Source organism: Amblyomma maculatum, chromosome 1 (genome assembly GCF_055883805.1).
Source record: "Amblyomma maculatum isolate TAMU_Amacu chromosome 1, ASM5588380v1, whole genome shotgun sequence".
NCBI lineage: Eukaryota > Metazoa > Arthropoda > Arachnida > Ixodida > Ixodidae > Amblyomma > Amblyomma maculatum.
In genome coordinates this window covers 457,571,060-457,595,762 of record NC_139344.1, presented here as the reverse complement: position 1 = coordinate 457,595,762, position 24,703 = coordinate 457,571,060, and the positions used below count along the sequence as shown (strand labels likewise).

Sequence of the window (24,703 nt, the reverse complement as noted above, 5' to 3'; positions counted from 1 at the left end):
TGACGGCCAGCCCGCGGCCCGCACGCCCGCTCATTTGGTCCTCGTTATTATGTGGATTAACGTCTACGACGGTCGTTATGTAATTATGTAGTTTTGATTCTTCAAAGTTTCCTCACTTCCATCTGTGATGAGATGCGTCACGTAACGCATCGCTTTCTGCTCGCATTGAGGTTTGGTGCTGCAAGTTCTACGTAGTACAAGCGGCGCTGAAAAAGCTGGGCACCGCCGGCGTGTCTCTAGCCCAAGCATCGCGTCATTCGTGTTTGTTGTACAACTGGAGGTGTAGTTTGTGCTTACCGTGAGATGCTGTGATTACGGATTACGTCCTACTAGAGTGCTGTGTGAGACTACGAAGAGTGCTGTGATGAGTGCGCCGATGTCCGGACGGACATCAGTGTGTCCGTTTATGATCGGCGATGTTGCACGTGCATGTCAGTGTTTATTAGGTGCAGTGGTAATTTATTTACACGCGCTGTACAACAATCAGACGAAAATAAGTCATCGACAATTTGTTAGCCTGTACTACAGAGCTCAAAACTCGGAAAATGGGAATGCACGATGCAGTTTTCGCATGTTGGAGTGCACCGAAAAATAAGTGCCCAGCCCACACCGCCGGGATGCGTATTACTACAGGTGAAATGGTTCAGGTTTCTGTAAAATAGCTGCCTGGCACAGCACCTTTCTAAATGTTCAGGCTTTGTACTATTGTTGAAGGCCACTTTATCATTAATAAAGGAACGAATATGCTTTATGTGTTAATGACTAATGCTTTTTCAACATATTATGTTCATTTTTTTTTTTCGTTTTTCCTTAGTTTCCTTTGTTTTTCACGCTAGACAAACACAAATAGTACACTTTTAAACTTGTCAGTCCAAAGCTGAACATGAATATCTGCCATGCATGTGACAGCTTTAATGCTAGAAAGGTTGACATGTATAGCATGTACGTACACGCTGCGACATCTTAGTGGCACGTTAGGCTACTTGCCCCAAGGTCGTGATGTTTAATACCAGTGATGGCAGTCGCACTTTGGTGCAGGTGAAATGCAGATGCTTCTGTTTTCTGCAAGATGTCAATTCAAAGTACAAAGCCCAGGCAGTCAAATTAGGCTGGAGCTCTCCACTACGGTATTCTTCATAGCTACATATGTCACTTTAGGATGTGAAACCCTACATGCCACAGGTAGGCTGCATTGTTTTTTAGATTTTGTAACCTCTCATCTATGTTTTGCAACATTTGGCTAATTTTAGTTCCCAAACAGTTGCTAAAGATGAAACCGAAGCAGTTCTTGGCATGGTTTGCTGCTTAGATTAATTTGCTAATTGCAGTTCTTTGAAACTTGCATCAATGCTGGACAGTTCAAATAGCAAGCAGTTGAATTACAGAAATGATGTGGATCATGCATTTCAGTTCTGACAAGTGGAAAGTAACGGTCCCCTCCTTGCATGCATAGGTGCCTTTAGACAAATACATACTCGGGTGTGTGATTGTGACGCATATCAAGGGTCAACAGAAGGCCATGTGGAGCCAGTGTGATATTCTTCATGAAGGCTAAAGTAAAATTGTACAACAGCTGCTGTACCATGCAGAAAAAAAATTGATCATTTAGTGTATGATTAACTGACCATGAATAGCATCTTACTCAGAGTATGATGTGATATATATCTGGTTTAGCATCCCAAAATAACTACGGCTATGAGGAACACAATAGTTGAGGGCTCTGGTATGATTTCGACCATCTGGGGTTCTTTTACATGCATTGACACCGCACGGTGCATGACGGCCTATTGTTTCGCCTCTATTAAAATGTCCCTGCTGTGGCTGGAACCAAATCTGCATCTTTGGGTTCAGCAGCCAAGCACTCTAACTACTGAGCCAGCACAACGGGGCCAAGTATCAAAATGCATGCCATTACATTTCTTTCTAGCCTGTGGTTTTCTTCACAGAACTAATGTATACAAGGAAAAGTAAACAGCAAGAAAACACTAGTTTTATTGCACATTATATTCACATTTCAGCAAACATTCTCTAGGAAAAAATTTCTCATAATGTTTTCATGGAAACCATGAACAAAACAAAACAATGCACTTACTCCACTCGAATTATTAATGGGCAAGGTTGCATCTATGCTACTACACTGCGCTTATCACAAAACCACCAGCCCCATCTGCTTTGGCCAATCACTTGATGGAACTAACGGAGACAGATGTCGCACACCACAGACTGGTCGTCTCGCAACATATCTCTGCATATGTTGCATTTCAATTTCATGCCTTTCCACTTAGTTTCAACTGTTGCCAGCATTACTAGTCACCCATCTTTTCTGAAATTCCTTTTTACGCTGTTGGGATCAGCATCCTTGTTAACTACGGTCTCTGGCATTTTAGATGCTATCATTTTCACATCTTCCTCATCTGGAAGAACGAAGGAAATGACAAGCTTTGAGCAGACAAAAAATTAGGGAGACTCCTAATCTCCACCTGTAAGGGTATGGTGTGCCAGCGTTAATGGTTCTTGTCTGCAGATCCCACTGCGGATTCTCGTTAATTTACATGCCCTTTGCTACAAACATTACTACTAATTCCTTAATTCATGTCTCTGTTATCTCAGATATACTCATTAGCATACGGTCGTAGGCTGCCCTGTTAGGTGATAGACAACCTAGCATAGACCTCTGTAAGCCTCAACCTTTCTTAATTGGAGCTGAAACGTTGAAGCTGAAATATTTCAAATATAACTTTGTAAGCTTGGCTTAACAGCTCCTGCCATGTCGTGTGGCCTCGTGACATTTGGCTCGTGGCACTTTTGGCTTGTGCACAGGGGTCATCTGTTAAACACTGGTTAACATGCATGAAAAATACATTTTCACACAAACTGGTGGCAAATGGTCAAGTGGTGCACTGCAGATTCTGAAATGTATACCTATATTCATGCAAGGATCGCATCATCACATAACATGATCAAGAGTTCTATCAGTACCTGTAGTTACATAGCATACCTATATTCATGCAAGGATCGCATCATCACATAACATGATCAAGAGTTCTATCAGTACCTGTAGTTACATAGCATTTCAATGCCCATTAAAGGACCACCTCAGACAATGGTTGTTATCTCAAGACCTGTTGTAACAGCGTACTGACGCCATTCCACTGAGCGATGGACATGTATATGCATACCCTAGATAGCTCATATTGTGGATCTCATTTATTTCTATGACTTCCAAGGAGTTCCTGTCGTCAGAAACTTTATGAAATCGGGACAGTAGTCTTGAAAGGTGATGAAAAGAAATAACCAGGTTACCTTGACGCAATGCTAAATTACAGAGGGTGAATATGCTGCATGAAGATACCAAGAAGCTTGTACAAAGAAAAGTGGGAGTGAAATGGCAGGATTTTTGAAACATTGAAATAAACTACAAACTACACTTGTCAAACCTGTCATTAAGGAATGGAAATCATGCAGTAATCAAAAACGCAACATGGAAGCCATTTTAGGTCATCTTCACAAAACACATACCCACACCTCACACACAGCTTCATACTTATGAAAGAGGACAAACCAATATGCAAGGAGTGTGGAGATGAACTAACAATAAACCATATCTTACACATGCGCCAGAGTCGAGAAAAGAGGAAACATTTTGTACAATTTCCAACAGATCCATTTCCATCCCAGCATGATCCTAGGAGAGACGTGCAAATTTCCTGCATTTTTGGTTTCCTAAAATGTTCCTAAAAAAGCTACATCCTAAAGAACATTTTAGTCATTACACACAAAATAAATACATTAAACCTTGTTCTTGGTGCATGGCAGCATTAGTCGCTTAGGCACCATAAAAATCAACACAATGCTGTAAGGTATACCTTGGTTAGCTATGTTATATGAGACAAGCTTTCGGCCTGGTGTGGTCCTTATTCACGTGACAGCGCTGTCATGAGGGTCTATGTCCCAGCGATCGGAAAGTGACCTATTCCAATAATTTTACAAACTGAAGGTGATTGTACAGATTTCTAAAGACTGGAGTGCTCAACTGTTTTATCAACGTCCGCCTGCTTTGACAGCCTGGAGTGAAACTGTTGAAGAGAATACATTTTTGAACATTTAACGCGTTTCTGAAGGCGTTGCTTTCAATTACGGGGCCAACAAAAAGCAGGTGAATGTCAAACGCCGCCTAGATAGGCTTTCTAGCAAGACAGCGGTGTAGCGTGGAAAATCGCTCCGCCGATCCATCGCTGGCGCCGCTGACTTGAAAGGCGAACTGTTCAAACTGACCACACCTGAAACACTGAATTGCGCATGATCAAGGCAGAATTTCTCTAACACTGAGCACTGGTAGCTATCGATTTCGCGCCCAATATTGTGAAAATCTGTCCTCTCTTCGATCATTGATACGTCCACGGTTGAACATTTATGCGCCTCGGGGTAGGCCAGCCGTGGGAACATGGATGCGTGGTTGTAGCAACGATCGCTTGCATGGCACACTCTGCAAAATTCCAAGAGTCAGCTTCTTCAACGAAATGTGCAGCGCACATTTTCTACCGCGTACCTAAGCCCGGCGATGCATGCATATCGATCCCGATCGTTTCAAAGCTGCGCGGCCGTTCAGTCGGGTCACGCTAACCTCGAGCATGCGGGGGTTTAAACTACATGTACGCAAACTTCAACGACAAGAAAAAGATGCAGCCTAAGCACTTTAGTCAAGTAATCCCCTATATACCAAAGAACGTTGCTGTTCACAGGGAATTCGGATCATTCACGCTTCCGGCTTTCCGGTTGTGCACTCTTGCGGTGCGGTGCAGTAGGTCTTCGCCTCGACGAGTCGATGTGCAGGCCTCTAGTAGATTCGGCATGTCTTCTGCCACGGCTCTGAGGTAGAATTTAAACGAAGAATTTAGCTAAAAACATCCTGTTTCCTCGGTCTGCATGTGAGGAACGAGCATAATGCCATTTCACATACTTTGGACTGCCGAATGTTCAGCTGCACGACGAGGTGTGTGTGTGTTGTGCCGGCGCTAGATCTTCAGAGGTCGATGCTGGACCTAAGACAGCGTAAATGCTAGGAATAGCTCGCTCGCGTTACGGGCAGATCGAGGTGATAGTTTAGTGCGAAGCGAAAGCTGCTCGTGAATGTGCGTATCTCGATGCCAGCTGGTGGAGCTGGTGCAGTACGTAGCATATCGCCTGCAGCTATGTGCTTGACAGCGATGTTTGCCGTACACAACCCTAAGTGAAGACCGTGATCTATGTTAGAACGGATACACTCTTCGTAGCACCTCATCGAGAGTCGCGGCTAGCTGATATCATAGAGGATGAGATCCATTCACGCGTAGCAAGCGGAATGGGGAGCGGCTAAAACTCGCCATGAATAATGCCAGTGTTGCCTGGATTTTTGCTGGACAGTCGCCCTGAATCCCTAGCAATCCCTAGGTCGGATTGTCCCTAGTTGGGGGCACGGCGTGCCAACGGGCTACCGCTCATCGCCCGCCACCCACCCTGCTTGGGGATGCCGCCGGTGCCGCGGCGGCGGTTTGGTGCCGTGGCTTTTGTTGTAGTAAACGAGACTGTGCCTGTTCCACGGACGGGTGCGATCGAACTGACTGGTGTGCGCGCCGTGAACAACCCTGGCACATCTGCTGCGGCTTCGGTACAGAAAGGTTAGTGCCCGTTCTGTGAAAAGATTTGTTTAGTTGTGGACAAAGCATGCCAATGAAGGTGCCGCCATGTTCAAATTTTAGCTGCCCCTTTTGCGTGCAATGTTCGTGGTTATATGCTGTCCGCTTACCGTTCTTATTTGTCACATACTGCAGGGATTTGTGCCAAGGTATGCACTTACAGCACGCGCCAATTTAGCACGGTTGAAGGCGAGCACTGCACTGTCTTATGATGCTGCTGACTGGCGCTTGATGCTTTGTCTTTTATCAACCAGATACTCACGGCACTCGTCAGTGATTAGCTGCTTAGGGCGACGAAGCTCATTTTATGCTTTTTTCGTTCTTGGCCCCGATTCTCCATACGCTGTTCGTTTTGATCACATCCGGGTGAAGTACTTGCCTATGATATCGCTCGAGCATCACTACGAGCACCCTCATTTCCCCTTAATTGATCTGCTTGTAGCTTGAAACTAGTGATACATATTGAGCACCAAAAGCTCAAAACTAGCACTGAACCTTTTACAGCCAAAAGCGGCAGCTATATGGATGATATTCTGCGTACCCTTGATGAAATTTTACCTAGTTTGCGTCGGGTACGACAAAAGGATAAGCTCTGTTGAGACAACAGAAATGATAACGTAAATACCGTTTAGACAACTCCATTGTAGCACGGAGACCACGTAGCGGTGCTTCGAAGTAATGAACTCGCTACTGAACTCCCCTTATGTGTGTGTGATTTTTCTTTCCTGTATGTACCTTTAGTTTCTTACACTCCTTACTAGAGCCCTGCACGGGTTGGATTTTCCAGCCCCTTCCCTGGCCCACGTTTGAAGACCATCCCGGGCCCATGGTACCAAGCCGATCGGCAATGATTACATGGCCGTGGACCCGGCCTGCGCTTCCACGACAGGGCCCGTGCCAAACCTGCAAAGTAAGTCTGAGCAGACGCCTTAAAAATGTATTGCTTAACTAGCACATAACAATAAATCAAGATGAGAGACAAACCTTGCAAAATATTCTTGGTAGAGAAGGGCACAGTTAAAGCACCGACAGAAGCAAAGGCTTGGTGAAGAATATTTTGAGAAGACATTTTATGTAAAGCTATCTAGCACAATGTACATTTAAAAGGTATGGATTACGGGCATTTTAACTATGACCCCTTATAAGCAATTGGCTCTTGGTGCAAGTTCTTTGCTTAATCACCTACAAAAAGACTGCCCCTGGCAACTTTGCCCCAGGAACATGAGTGGGCTAGGGCAGAAAAAACCAAAATTTACATATTCATTGAAGAAATCACAGCCACATTGCCACATCTCTGTGGAGACGAAAAGCGGTAGTGTCTGTTCATTGTGCATGTATATGTTATTGGATATGTAAAGATTCCTAAAGCAATAAGCTCTTATCCTACAGCATTTATTGTAGCGTAGAGACATTTTTTGGAGGGGGGGGGGGGGGGGGGGCAAAGCAGACAGTCAGAATTTTTATAAACAGATGGCTGCCTGCCGAGCAGTCAATTGAAGTTCCTTGTCCATGGGCTGTTATGAGGCTTCAAATGTCCAGCCGTTAGCAGTAACACAAAGGTTAGAAGCTACCCTCTTGCTCACTGATTGCTGAGAAATCCTAAGCTGATGGCGTTGAGTACTTCAGTAGTAGGCACGTGCTTATGCAAACGGGCTGTGTCATGCATGACAGGTTACAGCACTTCATAACACCTCCATTGTAGTACAGTTCGCTATCGAGTTTTGAGCCACTGGAATGATTTTAGTGCTTGAATTCCATCTCCAAAAGAAGCCATACACAGCTTTACCCAGCCTGGCCTGGTTCCGCCACTGCAAGCTGCAAGCCCAGGCCTGTATGTCAAGCCCGAGCCAGGTCCAGACCAATAAAAATGGCAATTTTCCAGCCCGGCCCAGGTTTTCGGGCTGCCCGAATTCATGCTCTGCTCCATACACTGTTGAAATTATTTGCCGAGAATAAGTTCTCAGCAGGCAGTACTTTGGTAATCTTTGTTAGGGAGAAATTACATGCCATAATTTTTTTGCCCTAGAAACTTGGGCGATATCTGGCTTACACGACTACCTCAAAAATATCACCCAGATGTGTCCCTTGCCTGCAGTCGCTTGCTGTACAAACAGCATTGCAATTTATTTGCTGACACTATGGCGCATGTAGTGCGAAACAAAAGCAGGTCATTATTTGCTAAGTGATGATTGTGAAAGCATGAAAAATTTTAGTCACTGCTATTTTCATGGGAAAATGTCGCATGGCCTTGTATAGCCAATTAGGGCCAATTGATGAGAAATTTTTGCTCAAGATTTCTGCCAGCAGAGTAGGCACTGCTGTCATTTCTAATAGCTATTTCGTTCATTCATTTGCAGCGGCAGCAACATGTTCTGTTGTCTGTGTCTTGTGCACCCATATTCTGTTCGTTGCTTTAAAACATTTCTGGGTAAGTGCAGTCGAGACCGCGAGCATAGTGTTGGGCGAATTCACCAGGCGGCATGACAAAAGGAGGCAGTGTGGTGTAGAGGAATCCACTTGTGCCAGACAGACTGCAACCATGCCAGACAGGTTGCCAAGACATCGAACGAGAAGCCAGACTAGCCTATTGCCAAGAAGCTTACCAAATGCGGAATCAAGCCAAGACTGAAGCGGCAGCTACAAATGCGGCACCGGCCGATGGCTAATGCTCTTGACTTGGTTCAAAGAGAGCTGAACCTCTACAATTTTTAATATTTCATAACAAAGGCTTCAAGGATTTGCCTCAAGTGATTCCAGGTAGCCCTGCATGCACAAACCTTTTTCACGGATACACCTGCAAGAAACAAATAGTGGCGCGTAATTGCTCCAAGCGATGTTCTCTTTGTTTTCCTTTTTAACTTGATACCACAAAAAGCACCCTGTGTGGCAGCACCTGCTGACTTGGTCATGTCATGTGGCCTTGTGATGTCACGCAACCTGACGGACAGTCATTGCAGTGCTGCGTCACCTTCCTGCCACTTGCCAGATACATGCCCTAATTTTTCATGCATGCCAGATTTTCTGCAGTATGGGACCCATCACAATATTTTTTGTTGCTAGAATCTAATAGTGCAGTGTTTCGTGACTTTTTTGTCGCTTGTCCTGCAGCAAGACACATTTATTGCTGAGATATTTCGATTTGAAGTTGAAGAGGTCTGCTTTCCTTCCAAGGGATTTAGACTTGCGAAAATGACGCAAACGATGGTGTAAACATAGACTCCGTGATTCTTGATGCATAGCGAGCAGTGCAATCTAGCAGCAGCTGAAATTAAAGCTACAGTTCGCCAAAGCCGTCTATTTGTTTGCACCAGGCATAGATCCTGAGCTTGACTGCAAAGTTCTCGCAGTGAATCTTGACCTTGGCACCCACAGAGCATGCGGTGCTTTTTAGAGTTGCGGTCACTTGACTAACAGGATAGAATGTACGAGCGCTGACGTGGCGGCAAAGTTTGTAGCTAGCGAAGCTATGGATGCGGCCACTGACATTGCCGAGCTACCATCACGAGTGACGAGTAAAGACTGCTACAGATGGTCTTTTTTGAATAGCAGCAAGGGGTGAACAATGCATTGTGGCAGAAAGTTAAAATAAAAAAGGGGTACACAGGGCCTGTTTTGTTCAATTTATTTCGTTTCCTTCACTATTGTATTTCTTAATATGAACCAACTGAGCTCCCTTTCGTTCAATGCTTCCTTGGGTGTCTACACCTTATGTGGTGTACTCTAGCGTCGCTGCCCTGCAGATGGCAAACTGATGTGCCAGTAAGGTCTGTGCATGCACGCTGGGACAGCAGACAATAGAGAAATAGAGATATTTTGGCAAAATCCTATGCTTATCATAGATATGAGACATCGGTGACACTATTAACAGCCAGCAAAAGCATTCAGCACACTTGGGATGCAATTGTTTAGGGGTGAGTGAAAAATATGTAAAAAATGCAAGTGCACTACACAAGTAATGTAATGCGAGAGGTCTCAGCTGTTCGTGTGGCGCAATGGCTAAGACATTCAGTTAAAGCTCCAAAGGACTTAGGATTAAATCCCTTTCGAGGTGTTTTTTATAAGCATCCATACCATTTTAAATCTTACTTTTTCCAGCCTTTCTTTTCTTTCCCAGCTCCACTCGGGTCTGTGGGGGTTTATTCTGCCCAGTAAGTTGTAACTTAATCCTGTGTGCATTTCATACCAGATTTTTCAATAGAGAAGCGCTTACTGAGGCATGAACTTCATCAGAGGAAAACTCTGCTGCTCCGCACTTGTAAACCAAAGCATGTATATCAAAAATGAAACCATGTGGTGATGCCAAATGCATAGCTGTGACTTCAAAGAACCAAAACATACCAAAACGAAACTGACTGCCTGTGGCACTGCCAAGCGCAAATTTATTTTTGGCTTCCAATATTTAGCCTGTCTTTTTGCCATTTTTGGAACAAAAGTTAACAATTCAAACATGCAACCATAATACATGTTAGGCAGCCTCCGGGATCCCTTGCATGTCATTGTGCATGCATTTGCGATTTCTGTATTTCTGCAATGCCTGCATTTCTGTTCTCTTTTTTCTACCTTATAAGAGTTTTGTTTTCAGTGAAAGTGGTGTTTTTGTGATTAGGAGCCAGTATACCATCGCTGCAAGCCTACTTTTTCTTTCAGTGTTCCTTTAGCACTACTTGCAGGTCTACTGCAGGTCTTTCATATTGCACTCTGAACAACTTTTTACCCATGCTTTTCATTAAGGTTTTCGAAGCATGATGGGTTGCAGCGAATAGATTTGATTGCACCTGAAAACTTCAAACACAAATTGAGAGCCTGTAATTTCTTTTTTTTTTTTTTTGCTCACTGCGTGTTCTTTGCGAATGATGAATTTGACCACTTACTTCACGAGGGAAGGCTCGAGGATGTTGAAGCTACTTCGATTGCCCGTCACTAGGCACAGTTATAGCAGTCTCGTAGCTCACTGGTGCATGAGGTATTTGACGTTACTACTCCTTATCGCCATAGACACCAGCAGGCTCAGCATATGTATCTAGGCATGCGGCTTCTTGTTGGTTGACCCCTTATCATTTATACTGCGCAGTTTGTTGAATAATGGAAGCGTACAAGTTGACGCAGGAAATGAAACGCCATGCAGTCCTCGTCGCACTGGCCGCGCGCCATAGCGACTTGGAAATTGCCAACTTTCTGAATGTAGCGAGGTCTTTTGTTAACAAGGGGTGAACAGAACTGATGTGCTGTGACGGTGACGTGGCATCTGTGGCGAAAAGGAAAAAACACAATCAGCGGTCAGACGTCGTCAGAACACCTGATTTTCTTCAGAGGCTGCAAGTCATCGTGAGTGACAACCCAGAGAAGTCAATGCGGGCCATTGCAAAGGAGCTCGATGTCGCAGAGTCAGCTGTCAGGCTTGCTGTGCACGAGGACGTGCGGTACCATTTCTGTGTCATGAGGAGGGCGCAATTCTTTTGTGGTAAAGCTCGGGAGAATTGTCTGCTCTGGTCCAAGCGCTTGCTAGGCAAGCTGAAGAGCCTGGAATGCTCTTTTTTTTTTTTTCTTTCAGATGAAAAGAACTTCGATCAAGACCAAAAAGCTAATTGCCATAATGAAAGATGGCTTTACGGAAGCGCTAATGAGGTGCCGACAGCATTGCACACAAAATTTGTGTGTGATGGTGTCAGCAGCCGTCAGCAACAAGGGCGATGTCATGCTGCCACACTGTTTTGCAGAAGGACTCCGCATTAATACTGCCGAGTACGCAGAGGTGCTTGCCACCGTTGTGAAGCTCTGGACCGATACTGTTTCGAAAGAAAGGAAAACCTTGTGTCTTTCAGCAACATACGGCTCTCGCCCACACCGCCCGCGTCACCCACGAGTGGCTGGCCAACAACTTCCAATAACCACATCACTCCCAACTTGTGGCCTCCTAGTTGTCCAGATTTGAATCCACTCAGCGTCGTTGAGAGAGAAGCCGACAAAAGACCACATCATACAAAAAACTCTCCGCCTTGACTGGTGGGGTAAACCTTCTTTTCCTTCCTCATTTCTTTTTTCTGGACTTTTGACCAATGCACAGCAGTTGGTATAGTTTTTGTTCTTTTTCTACTCCTTTATTTATTGGCCTAATGAAGAACTCTGTGATCCCTCGCTACAAAGGGGAGTGGCCGCATCAGCATCATGCAGACAAGGAGAATTTTGATGTGTGTTTTAACTCATCCTCACGATAGACAAGGCAGTGGTTACGGCGCTCGACTACTGTTCCCAAGAATGCGGGATCGTAACCGGGCTTCGGCGGCCGCTTTTCGATGGAGACGAAAGCAAGGCCGCCTGTGTTCTATGCGATGCGAAAGAACCCCAGGTGGTCAAAATTTCCGGAGTCCTCCACTACGGCATCTATCATAGCCTGAGTCGGTTTGGGATGTTAAATCCCGCAAACCAAACCAAACCACTGTAGACAAGATTTATGTGCAGTTCACGATCCCGGGCGTGGCGCAGTTGGTTAAAGCTTAGGCTGGCGATGCGAGGGATGCAGGATTTTTATTTTTCCGATGACATTAGTTTCGGTTTCAGGTGATGTAATTTGATTGAAAGCTATATTGTGACCGAACGAACGCCGACAGTATGAGCCATTAAAGCGCAGCTGCCTCACTTTTCGAGAATTCTGCGACATTCAGGAATTTGACTCTCCATAAGCTGTCGGTAATGCTTTGTGTGCTATCTTTAAAACTGATGAAGTAATCAACGATTACAATTCGAGCTTCTCCTCACAGCACTGAAGGACTGCGTAGAAGCTCTATGATGACATCAAGGACGGTAATATTTTTTTCTTTTCGTTACCTTCGCCCACATCATGCGGTCCTTTTTTTGATGCCATCAAACAATGTTTCTGGGCCTTCAATTTTGGTAGCCTTGTTTTTACTTCTTTCAACCAAGCCATTCTACACGGGAAACATACCGGTGCCGTCAATGATGTCATTATGTTCCCCCCACACGTCGCTGTGTGGTGAGGAGAAGCTCGATAGCTGAAGCGGTTTAAATCGCTATTTGCGCCATTGTTTGAAACGCTAGCGCGAAGATATCTTGCATGTTTAACCTGGAAGCTGTAATCATTTGATTCCTTGAAACTCATCAAAATCTACAACCAGTGCAGTTTCCCTTTAAAGGCTTTCGCCTTAATACAGCGCTCGATGTCATGCTGATGCCACATGTAACGGAAAAGGACAGCCTCAGTGTCACTGCCTACCTTCAGCGTGCAGAAGTAGCCCGACGACTCGCCCAGCTGCGCATAAAAAGCCAGCAAGGCACCAATGCCTAAATGACAATGAAGATTACAAGCCAGCAGACCGACTCTAGGTTTGGATGCTGAATCACCATCGTGGATTTAATGAAAGCCATAAATTTTATGCTGCTGTTTCCGCAAATCAAGTTCACTCATCTAGATGAAATGGGCTATGGAATTGTCCCCAAATGCTGCTGACAGCACCCCAGGGATGATACATGTCCAGAAATTGTATGTTGTGTGCCTATAGCCCTATTATAACTGATAGACACTGTTTATATTTTGCTTGATGTTTATTTTTGCCTACCTTTCTATTCAATGTAGAGCATTGGGCCATTGCTTCTTTGAGAGGGAAGTCATACCGCAAAGCTTTTTTTTTTTTTTTTTTTTTTTTTTCACGCTTTACGCTACCTGGACGCAGCTTTTACTCTTTTTGTTGTACAATGATGATGCACAGAGATTTACCTCGAATAATTGCCACAACACATCACTGCTTCTGCATTGTTCTTGATCATTGTACTTGGCAGGTTTACCTCTGTTTCCTTGCTGCCTTTAAACTGAGCACTGGGCATTCTGTTGTTCGATGACCAGTGCCTTTGTCGTGATTGGCACCTTGTTGCAACGAAATAAAAGTGAATCCAGTGTGCAGATAATGCTGTCAAACAGAGTACTGAGTTCTTTTTGGCTGATAGTAAATGATGGAATAAGAACACAAGGTTGCAAAGAGCATATGTAGGCTCTTGTAGCTTGTTAATCGGTGTGATGAACCACTAGTTTAAGAAACACTATCACCAACCAAATTATTTATTAGAACCCAACATTTCGCGACCAACTCGGTCCCTTCCTTAGGGGCGACTAAAGTTCGAGGCCCGCAGTAGCAGGCAGCGGCCTATGCTTGGCCGATCTGAAGAAGAATGGCTATACACGCGCCTTTATTCCAATGTGCTTCCCGTCGTCGAGCTAGCAGGACAAGAGGGTCGGTCAGCACGGAAACGACGAAGCGCCCTCGCATTGTCCTCCCATACGTGGCGGGCACCAGTGATGCGCTTGCACGCATCCTGCGGAAACACGTCTGTGTGTCGCACAAACCTACCTCAACAGTCTGCCGTTTTCTGCCGCTACCAAAAGACCGTATTCCCAAAGAAAAATAACCAGGCGTTATTTATAAAATCTCGTGCTCTGCCTCGTATATCGGCGAAACAAAAAATCTGTCGGCGCATATTGCAGCACAAAAATGACGCTCGGCAATGGACCCCTTGCAAAAATCGTTAAGTAGGCTTTCCCACGCTGCTTCTTTCCCCAAACATGGCGTCACTGGCTGCCAGAAAAACGGCGATATAAGACCTGAAATCGCGTATTGCTTCTACACAGATGCATTTAGTGGTAATAGGGCAGTTATGCGAATATGTTCTGATGCATAAATCATATGAATTATGGCCATAATACAATGTTTCAATACATTGCAGTTCTGCCATTAGTGGGGAATGCAGCATAGAGGTGAAGCCGACTTAACATTTATGAAAGGGGTCTATTGAACTCGAAAAGCAACCCCCCTCGCCGAGCACTGCGAATGTGCCGACCACAAAATCACCTTTGACGAGGTGAACATACTTGATGTGGAGACGAATTCTTTCAAAAGACGTCACGTCTTTTTTCGGTTCATCCGGCTGACGGCTGCAGCAGTGAACAGGAATCCGGGGACGCTACCCTGGCTCTGCTACACAATTGGACTTCGCCACGTGTGCCTGCTACTGCGGGCCTCAAACTTCAGTCGCCCCTGAGGAAGGGACCAAGTTGGTCCCGAAATGTCGGGTTCTAATAAAAAATTTGGTTGGTGATGGTGTTTCTTAAACTTTTGTTTCAAGTACCCAACCAGGCGGAGTTACACCGAAGATGTTCAAGTCAATGAACCAATAGGAAAAGCTTTAGGCCTTTCCAGTGACAGGCTTTGTAAAGAACCAATGAGTGCGGAGGACAAGTCTATTTGCCATGTTTGAGCCTAGTCAGAGCCTCTATGAAGGCACACAAAGGACAACAAAGGAAAAGTTATCTAGCTCATTTTGGATATGTTGACATTCATCCAGCAGTAGTTATGGCTGACTGCATGGCAGTGTAGCCTAGCCTCTGAAATCTGCTTCCAAAAATTGATGTCAACATACGCAGTTTACTTGTGCAATCCGCTGGTGTTGGCAATACCTGTACTTTTTTTTTTGTATTTTGTATTTTCCAGTCTACAAGAGTTCTGTTTCTAGCTGTCTTTTTTTGAGACTCACTTTTGACAACTTGGAAAATCTTTCTTTTTGCAGAGTTCAAAACCTGGAAGGACCATATGGAAATCTGTGAAGTGGCTCATTTTGTTAGTGGCAGGAATGGCTCATCTGCATACCATGCAGGTTTTTGCAAATGCACATCTGTTTGTTAGCCGACTCTGAAAAATATGAGGGCTAAGGAACCTGTTCCACGTCATGTTCAAAATAGGCTGTGCTTATATGCCTAAGCTGCTTCTGACATTACCATGGTGCTTTTGATTTTGTATACAAATGCTGTCTGAATAAAAGGTGCCTACATATTTTGTATGTTTAATGAACTCAAGCATGTGATGGCTCACATGCATGACATTGTTAATGATGGTCCCCAAGATACACAGCATTTAATTGATGCTAAATATATAGAGTTAGCTGCACGTTAACCCTGTAACTGCCAAATTAACTCCCGAAAAACATACTAACATCGCCAGGTTTAGTTGTAATGTTTTTCATACCATTCTAATTCTAAAAAGTTTCCTTCATTAGTAAAGCATGCTGTCACTTCGCCATCTTTTCTTTTTTTTCTTTTTTTGCCACTTTATGCACATCGCAAACGGGGTCAGAGTAACTGTCAGGTACAAATTCTAGATTGTCAGCGAAGCTGCTGTCTGAACTACTTTACGAAAGAGCTCTTTTTTTTTTTTTTTTTTTAGGCATCACCGCCACCGGCACTCTTTGTGTGTGGCACTATCATAAAATGACTTTTGTCATGCCAAAAATATGTGCTAGACTGAAATGTGCATTTTTTTTCCATGGATAACTATGGCTCTGTAGAGTTGAAAATGCAATCAATGTATTTACCAGATCTATTCCTTTTTCATTGGCAGTGCAAGCAATGTAAGAGCAGGTTGGACAAGTGCCACTTGTCACTGGCAATACTGGCACAATTGCCAATGACACATGAAGCTCTGAGATAAAGGACTAAGCCAGCATATGGTTTTGTGGATGCGGAAAGTTATGTGTAGTTAGTCAAGTTTGTACACAGTCGTCTGAAAGATTCTCAACATTTTTACAATGATTATTGCAGACCTGCAATGAGACACTAGAATATTCACTTTTACATAGAAAAGTGATGCTGCTTCAATAGAGGCAATATGCGAAGATGCCCGTATGATATGCAGCAGTATTAGTAGTGCACAATAAAGGTTCCCAGGAGGCTAAAATTGTGGCCCTCCTACAGCCTGGAAATAAAACCCCATATACTTTGCTGATATGCACAGAAATACTGCCTGTTGATAACCAGACATACGCTGCACCTACCTCCACCATCTGTGCTTGCCTTGGATTGCAATGCCTTATGTAACGTGCACAAAGGGATTGTACTTTATTTTGCAATTAATTTCGCATGTATATTTTGGTGAACTGTCTGCAGCCACAGGGCCTGCTTTTGAGCTGCATAGATTGTTTTCTCCTCATGGAAGTTTACAGTTGACAAGTGTTCTGTTCGGTTTATGGGGTTTAATGTCTATTGGCTATGAGGGATGCTGTAGTGGACAGCTCTAGAAAATTCTGACCACCTGGGTTTTTTATGTGCACTGACATCGCAAAGTACAAAGCCGCCTTGCATTTCGCCTCCATCAGCTGCCACCGCAGCTGAGAGTAAACCTGTATCCTTGGGATCAGCAATCAAGCTCTCTTATCACTGAGCCACCGCAGCAGGGTACAAGTGAACATGGCTGAAAACAGATCCATGGCATGAAAAGTTTTCCCAGCTGGTGTACCTGTAGGCATAGGTTCAGGTGCAGAAACATTTTCTGCAAGATTTTGCCTTGCAAACAAGCAACATTTGTGCACAACCTGCGCTGTGTGCAAGGAGGCTGCAGTGACAAAGCTAAGGTAAAGCTTGGCCACAAAGCTGCACATGCAGAAAATGAAATGATGCATTTTGAAAAGCCCAATGCTCAGCTTCATTCAAAGATGTGTACAAAGCCAAAATTTCTTTCGCCAAACATGAAATCCATGTTTCCTGTACAGCTGTTGTGCATAAGATGCCCATCTGAAAACCGATAATCAAAAGTTTCGCACCTTGCTTAACTGTGAGGAATCCATTTTTATTGCATGCTTCAAGCTTACTCAAGCTGTTGGGCTGTTCCTAATTTGTTAGCATTGTGCAAATTTGCCAGCTGGCTAATGTGCATCATTTAAAATGATGCACTCTAGCCCGCAACCAAGCTTGAACAAAACTAGCCAGGGTTCTTCAATAAATTTGCATTTCGGAAACACCCTGGAGCCTGAAAGTTGCAAGGAATGGCGATTGCTAAATGGCTTTTTTCAGCTGCACAGTGCCTTCAATAAGCTCAAGCTTATGACACTATTTGGCAGTAAAGTCTTCTACTGGCCTGATTGGTGCACTATCCAGAAAAAAGCATTGACACTTGTGCTGAGCAGGTCTAGAATAGGAGATGTTAAATGGTTCACAGGGCAGAGCACAAGCTGCTTTATTCTAGTTGTAGGAAATTACCAACATTACAAAATAGAGAGAGGGTACGTACACAGGACAGGAAAGGAAATGGCTGACTAAATATTCTCAGCCTGTGGAGTCATCTGTCTGACTGTTGGGTCAAATGCTATGCAACCACTACATAATTCCATTCTTAAAAGCTTGGGCTCGCATCATGACAATGGCATTAATATTTTTCTATTTTGCTGCATTAAATAGCCGTATTGCTGACACAAGCTGCAAGTCTGCGAAGTGTTCACTAGACAAACTGCTTTCAAGCAATGTAAACCGTGAACGCCACTACTACTACCGTTCCACTAGCACAAGCAGCAAGCATCGGTGCCGGAGAGCTTCTAGCAAAGAACACTCAGAAGCATAAAAGTCGCACAAAAAAGTGCCTCGGTAGTAGTTAAACCGCTTGCGTTTTTCATTCCATAAGGTAAATGAACATGCGGTGCCGTTTCGAATGTCATCAACAGAGCGAGGGGTGCAGACAAGAGTAGTAGCCAAAGGAGAAATCTTCCCTACCGTGGTGGCATTCTATGCCATCAAGAGCAGTTCCCTCTAATACCGCGCGATGGGCCCTACGTAGCCGCAGTGCTCATCAATGTGCTGGGCGAGGAAAAAAGGTTAATAAATTATATTAAAAGCGATGGAATTCGGGCAAAAACAGCGGTAAGCAGATCAGAATAGAGTTTGGACAGCCAGAGAAAAGCCTACATTTTTTGTCCTGATTCAACCTCCTTAGTCCCGGCGTCACCCATTTCTTGGCACTTAGGTGCACACTTCTGAACCTAAGCACAAAGATATAACTTTCATAAAGCACAAAACAACCGGCGCAACAAAACGCAACATCTCGTATAGCGGGAACAATCGCGCCGTCGCGAGGACGTGCGGCGGCCCTTTGACGTCTTATGTCCTTACCTGCAAGAAAAAGCAGCACCTTGGATGCGGGACGTGTTATTTATTAGCGAGGACCGTGAAACTTTGTTATGGGTAAACATTCAGGACAAGATATCTTCAAAAAAGACGGTCACTTATGCGTCTCAGCGCAAAACATAGAGGCAGCCATCTTGAATGTTTTGGTCTTTTTCTCTTTTTGGTGTACATACACAACAGATGGCGCGAGACGCTACAAAAACGATAATGATGATAATGGCCGCGAATTTTGAAATTTTAATTTGCGCAGAAGGATGGCGTTTTTCGCTTAAATTAGGCGCAAATTCGACGAGTTTATAGGCAGACGCCAGGCATGAAAGGGAGATTCAGTTTGGCTACGAAAAAAAATTTACGCCTTACATAGCATAAAAACAAATCCCACTAATAGTCATTTTCGATTTCAATTACACTCGGAGACAACTTATGGCAGTGTGGCCAAGGCTAGGCAGAAAAGGCAAGATAGGCCAATGTTCCCTAGCCTTGGAAAAGGAGCCAACTCACCCCTAGTGACCTTACACTTTCTCTTCAATTTATCCCTTTCACCCGTCCCCTCGCCTTCCACAAGGCAAGAGTACCATGGCCTGTCCTCTTTCCTGTCTGGCCTTGGCCACAGTGAGAGAGAAAAAAAAAAGGGGGGGGGGGGGGGGGGTATCCCTTAGTATATACATAAAATATACTGACAATGAAACATGAACTGATCGGGCAGCGCCTAGCTTGTCTGTGCGACCCTCCATAGCAGTTGCAGATCCTGTATGGCCCGAGAACTTGTGTTCCGTCCAAAAAGCAAGGAAAGGCACAAGCTTTCTAAACTGGTTTATTTTATTTCATACATACTGCTAGTCTCCTTTTGGAGGCTGTTGCAGGTTTGGGGCATAATATAGAAACAGCAAATGACAGGAATACTGGCAACCCACACTTGTCTAATTTTTATATAATTCTATATGGCAGTGTGGAACAAGAAATGGAAAAGAAGGATATGGTACAATACAATCACACTGAAGACACATGTTTCACTATATTTGTACAGAGGTCAGGCTACACATATATAGGGTACTCAAGGAACAATTGCCAGCTGTGAACTGAACCCATCTAGTGATGAGCAATTAACCACTTCATCGGCTAAACCATTCCATTCGCGGACCGCCAGGGGAAAGAAGGAGAACATGAACATATCACAGTGTGCTCGATACTCGACTAAATGCTTGGAATGACGCATTCTTTCGTTTCTCTGTGGTGACAGTTTAATAAATTTGGAAGCTGTATGCAATCAAGAACATCCACACCGTGCGTGCTGCATAGCAAACAGCCTTCGGATACTTGCCGTTGAATCAAACTATAATTGGAGTCTCTATAAAAGTCCTGACCATGAACTACAGTACTTTATGTTGCTTTTCACCTCATCTTGGTTTGCAACTTCAGGTTTAGGTTCATTGCACAGGCAAGTTCTGAGTGTAACTATAGGCAGGGGTGTTGAAAGAGGAGGAAAGGCAGGGAGGTTAACCGAAGAAGAAACCGATTTGCTACTCTGCACTGGGGGAAGGGGGTAAGTGGATATAAAAGTGATGTGTAAAAGAAAGTTACAGAAATATGAAGTCAGTACTGTCACATCACAGCCATATCACGTCGCATCGCAGCAAAATCACAGTCTACCGATCAGGCCCGTGGTTTTCATGAAGCAGAGCAGTGCCTGGGAGGTCTTTACCGCAGACGATCGCCGCAGCCAATGGCATATAATCTTGATTTCTGTCAGCGGGTGTCCATATAGACACTCTAGTGCAGGGCAGAGAAACTGTTTTTCCGCATTGTATGTGGTCCACTCGCAAAGAATGTGGCCTATAGTCTCGTCAGACCCACAGGTTGCACATGCAGGGCTATTAGCCATATCTATCACAAACGAATGAGAATTTGTGAATGTTACACCAACCCACAGGCAGCACAGCAAAGTTGCTTCACGTCGGGGTAGGCCGTGTAGAATCCGGAGCTTCAGGTCAGGAGCAGGGGTGCCGAGAGGACTGTTCTGCTTATGATATAATGACAGCACCACATTTAAGCTGCAGTGAATATGTTTTGTTAAGAATGTTGCAATAAGCGGGTACCGCACGGTTGCTGATTTATCTATACATAGGAGAGTGTCCCCCTTATATGATACAGGGAAAGAAATAACCACATAGCGATCAAAAGGATGGAGGAAGGAGAGACTGATGACAGCATGCTTTCTTGCCACTGAAAAACTGTGGAATAATAGAAATCAGGCTAGTGCCAAGAGACGGTTGGTTGGTAACTGGTTTATGGGGTTTAATGCCCCAAGCATCTCGAGTCGTATGACATCAAGAGAAGTGGTTATGGAAAAACCAAGCACATATAACAGTAGGACAAAAAAAAAAGACATAACAGAACTTGCCCAGACATAACAGGTGCCTTACGACATATTTACAAATTTGCTTCCATGTGAATGCAGGAACTTGTTATAGCCTTTTCAAGATCATGGAATCAAGCATGTTGCATGCAAGGGCAAAAGTGGCTGTAAGCGTGGGAAGGTAACACAAGCCGCTGACAAGGTCTCCTTGAAACAGTTCACAAGAATAGGGAATGTAAGGCACAATGAGCAGGTACAGGTCTGGACAGTATCAAGGAAGTGCAGTGGCTGCGCACGATTACGTCGCATGAATGTGAAATGTGTAGCCTCTCAAATGACGTCAATGTATCCATATGCATTTGCATTTTAGCGTGCTGTTGCTGTTTGTTTTCTTTTCTTTTTTTTTAGCGAAGTGGGGGCTTGACTATGGCAGGCCTGAACTGTTTGAGATCAAGTTAAATCTTTATCTAAAGCATTCCCGAGGCCTAAAACTCCATTTGTGTTGTATCTGTGGAAATACGATTTCCCATCACCATTCTGTTGTTCTGTATACTGATGTCCATTTAAAGCAAGAATAACATCAGGAGAATGTGGCTGCTAATATTTAATTTCGCAACAGATGCTTAAGCTAGGGCAGCGCAAAATGCTGAAGCCAGTCTAGTGCTCAATAATACTGGGTGAGGTTAGAGCATTGAAGGATACTGGTTTATATCTACGGCACTCACACGCCATGCACGACTATCCTACGAGGGTGTGAAGGAGTAAGCAGTCGGAGGTTGTAAGCCCAAGCCATGGATGACAACAAGGACAAGTGAGCGGATGTCTATACCATGAGGTAATGCTAATTTAAGCATCTAGATCGTCATCATCATCCTCAGCCTGACTACACCCACTGTAGGGCGAAAACCTCTCCCATATTCCTCCAATTAACCAGGTCCTGTGCGAGCTGCATCCACTTGACCCCTGTAAACTTCTTAATCTCATCCACCCACCTAATTTTCTGCCGCCCCCTGCTACGCTTTCCTCCCCTTGGAATCCAGTTTGTTGCCCTAAGTGACCATCACTTATCCTTTCCTCGCGCTACATGTCCTGCCCATGACCATTTCTTCTTCTTGATTTCCGTTAGAATGTCAGTGACTTGAGTTATTTCTCTGACCCACTCTGCACGCTTCCTATCTCTTAACGTTATCCCTACCATTTTTCTTTCCATAGCCCTCTGCGTTGTCAACTTTAGTAGAACCCTCTTTGTTAGCTTCCACGTTTCAGTCCCATAGGTAAGTACAGGTAAGATGTAACTGTTGTATGCTTTCCTCTTGAGCGATACCGATAAACTGCTAGTCATAATCTGGGAGTACTTGCCAAATGTGCTCCATCCCAGTCTTATTCTCCTTGTTATTTCCCTTCCATGGTCCGGATCTGCTGTTACTACCTGTCCTAGATAGATATATTCGCCTACTACTTCCAGTGCTTCGCTACCTAATTTAAACTGTTTTTCCTTCCCTAGGCTACTAAACATTACCTTAGTCTTCTGCATATTGATTTTCAAGCCTACTTTTTTACTTTTTCTGTCCAGGTCATCATTCTTTGCAATTCATCCCCTGAGTTACTTAGCAAGGCAATGTCATCAGCAAATCGCAGATTACTGAGGTATTCTCCATCTACTCTTATCCCTAACTGCTCCCATTCTAAATGTCTTCTTTCTTAGATTCTAGCATCTAGATGTCACTGGATAAATTGTTCATGGTGTTTTGTGCACCTATTTCTGCTTACAGCTTTTTCTTTGCCTGTAATGTAAATTATTTGTGTTTATGTGATGAATCCCCCCCTATGTAATGCCCGCAAAGGCCCTTAGGGTATTTGAAATAAATAAATAAATAAATAAAAATATATGGGTGTGTAATGCTAACAGTAAGCGCTGGAGTAGCTCGGTGCAGTAAGCAGCCAACAAGTGTGGCAGTTACGAGACGTAGTGTTGGGTTGAGTGCTGGGGTATTATAGCGTATAAGTGTGTATTGCAACCCAGATTCAATTTCAGTTTGGTGGAATGACTATATTCATTGGGTATAGGGTGTGGCATGTCCAGACGATACCAACGACAATGGCAACAATGTGGCCTCACAGATTGACACTCATATGTTTTAATTGTTGCTATAAATGTTTTTCAGTCACTTAACAAATTGCTATCCATAGCAGAAACGATACTCATGCACTGAAAAATAAAATGAAAATACTGAATATAATGCACATATATATACCTTGGTACATGTACTGTACATGTAGGGAGCCAAGGATGCAAAAGTTGTCCAAAATAAACGAGCGGCTGCGTCTCCAAGACTGCTGAAAGTAAAAACAAAAAATGGCATAGACACATGTAAACACTGAAATGAAGTGAGTGCTCTACCAAGCAGCATTGCATATGAGATATCAGCCCAAGTTTATAGTCTACTAACACGTATACAGTAACAAGGCTGCTGCAAGTGACCTGAAGGAAGTTAAGCAAGCTACCTTCCTGGCCGCATTTTGGCAGCTCGCTGCATTCGTTACTCTGGGCCTCAAGCGAACTACTGTATATTGTGTCATAGTGTATATATATTGTGATATATTTTTATATTTTATATACAATATATTTTTTATTTTTACCTACCCTGTCCTTTCTCCCTATCGTTCACCTCTTTGATTTCATCTACCCCTTCCTCGCTATCCCTTTAATTCCACCGCCCTTGTTCAGGTGCTCCAGATATCAGATACCGGGGCTGGCAAACATCTTTTCTTTCCTTTTGTATATGTAATAAAATAACCACTAAAACAATTCAAATGCTGCTAATGCTAATCATCTTAAATTAGAATCAGATAAGCAGCAAGCTGACACAGTATAGTGCCTACGTTGTCGTGTTGCGCTGTCGCAAGCTCCTGATAGAAAAAGAAAATGTATTTGCGCAAAGCTTTGTTGGAAACAATTTCATTCCTTCCAAAGTCATTTTTGCTATACTGCTTATATATCGATACATGTTCTGATAAAACACAAGAGTTTTGCACCGTCTTCAGATTGCTTTCCGAAGCTAGAAGGTGGCATCCATGCCACAGAGATATAAGTAATTGACAAATTGCACGCTGATTTCGATCTGTCGTATCTGCAAGCTCAAAAACAATTAAGTACCAGGTTGCTGTTTACCTTAATTCACTACTGAATGACACCTCTCGCATTGATTTCGCGGACAAAAATGGACACGACACCCACCTACCGCTGCACTCAGCGCACTATGTCAAAAAACAACAGCAATGACAATGGCTTACGTGAGAAGCGACGGCCGATGTCAGATCGTTGACGCAGACATCGCAAATTTGCTCGGTACCCATGAATCGAACGTCCGACTTTTGCTGTTGAATGGTTTAATGTTAAGGGTGCGTTGCACTACCTCCGCTGCAGCAAAACCACGCCAATAAACTGGGAGACTTTACAAACACTGCCCGAATGCGCCGACGACGGCGTCGTCCAGAGCTCGTCAATCCAAAAGCTCTGGACGCCGTCGGCGACAACGAGGAAAGAGCCGAAAAGCCCGCCAGCCCGCCACGAATCTGGGGACAAATTCAGACTCAACTAGGCACATAATAGTCAGCATTTAGGTACTTTGTAAAAACATGGCGTTCAATGCGTTTGGGGAAATCTAGGGACAAAGTTTTAGCCGAAAAAACCCTATTCATGGCGGGTTTTAGTCTCGC

At 44.1% G+C, this 24,703-nt stretch overlaps 1 protein-coding gene and 1 long non-coding RNA gene across 6 annotated transcripts; one reads left to right on the top strand and one right to left on the bottom strand.

Moving 5' to 3' along the window:
* Positions 1-1,968: 1,968 nt before the first annotated feature.
* Positions 1,969-5,077, bottom strand: LOC146209740 (uncharacterized). Its single transcript, XR_014707343.1, has 2 exons — positions 4,961-5,077; positions 1,969-4,869 (listed from the first exon to the last, which is right to left on the bottom strand). It is a non-coding gene; the product is annotated as an uncharacterized LOC146209740 (long non-coding RNA).
* Positions 5,078-5,472: 395 nt separating this feature from the next.
* Positions 5,473-15,568, top strand: LOC146209739 (uncharacterized). 5 transcript variants are annotated; one of them, XR_014707338.1, is made up of 3 exons: positions 5,473-5,657; positions 6,417-6,585; positions 15,249-15,568. XR_014707338.1 is itself a non-coding variant. In XM_084603378.1 (3 exons), the coding sequence occupies exons 1-3, from the start codon at positions 5,507-5,509 to the stop codon at positions 15,372-15,374; spliced, it is 426 nt and encodes a 141-aa protein (XP_084459504.1). In that variant the 5' UTR covers positions 5,473-5,506; the 3' UTR covers positions 15,375-15,567. The 5 variants fall into 5 exon arrangements, 1 of the variants encoding a protein (XP_084459504.1); XR_014707334.1 differs by having other exon boundaries at positions 6,463-6,585; positions 15,249-15,518; XR_014707336.1 differs by lacking the exon at positions 15,249-15,568 and adding an exon at positions 11,227-13,605 and having other exon boundaries at positions 6,463-6,585.
* Positions 15,569-24,703: the final 9,135 nt, after the last annotated feature.

What these genes read in the sequence shown, in the direction of transcription:
- LOC146209739 (XM_084603378.1), top strand. Translation starts at nt 5,507, where the DNA reads ATGCCGCCGGTGCCGCGGCGGCGGTTTGGTGCCGTGGCTTTTGTTGTA. An exon ending in TGCGGCTTCGGTACAGAAAG is followed by an intron (nt 5,658 to 6,436) that starts GTTAGTGCCCGT and finishes ACTCCTTACTAG; the next exon opens with AGCCCTGCACGGGTTGGATT. An exon ending in GCCCGTGCCAAACCTGCAAA is followed by an intron (nt 6,586 to 15,248) that starts GTAAGTCTGAGC and finishes TTCTTTTTGCAG; the next exon opens with AGTTCAAAACCTGGAAGGAC.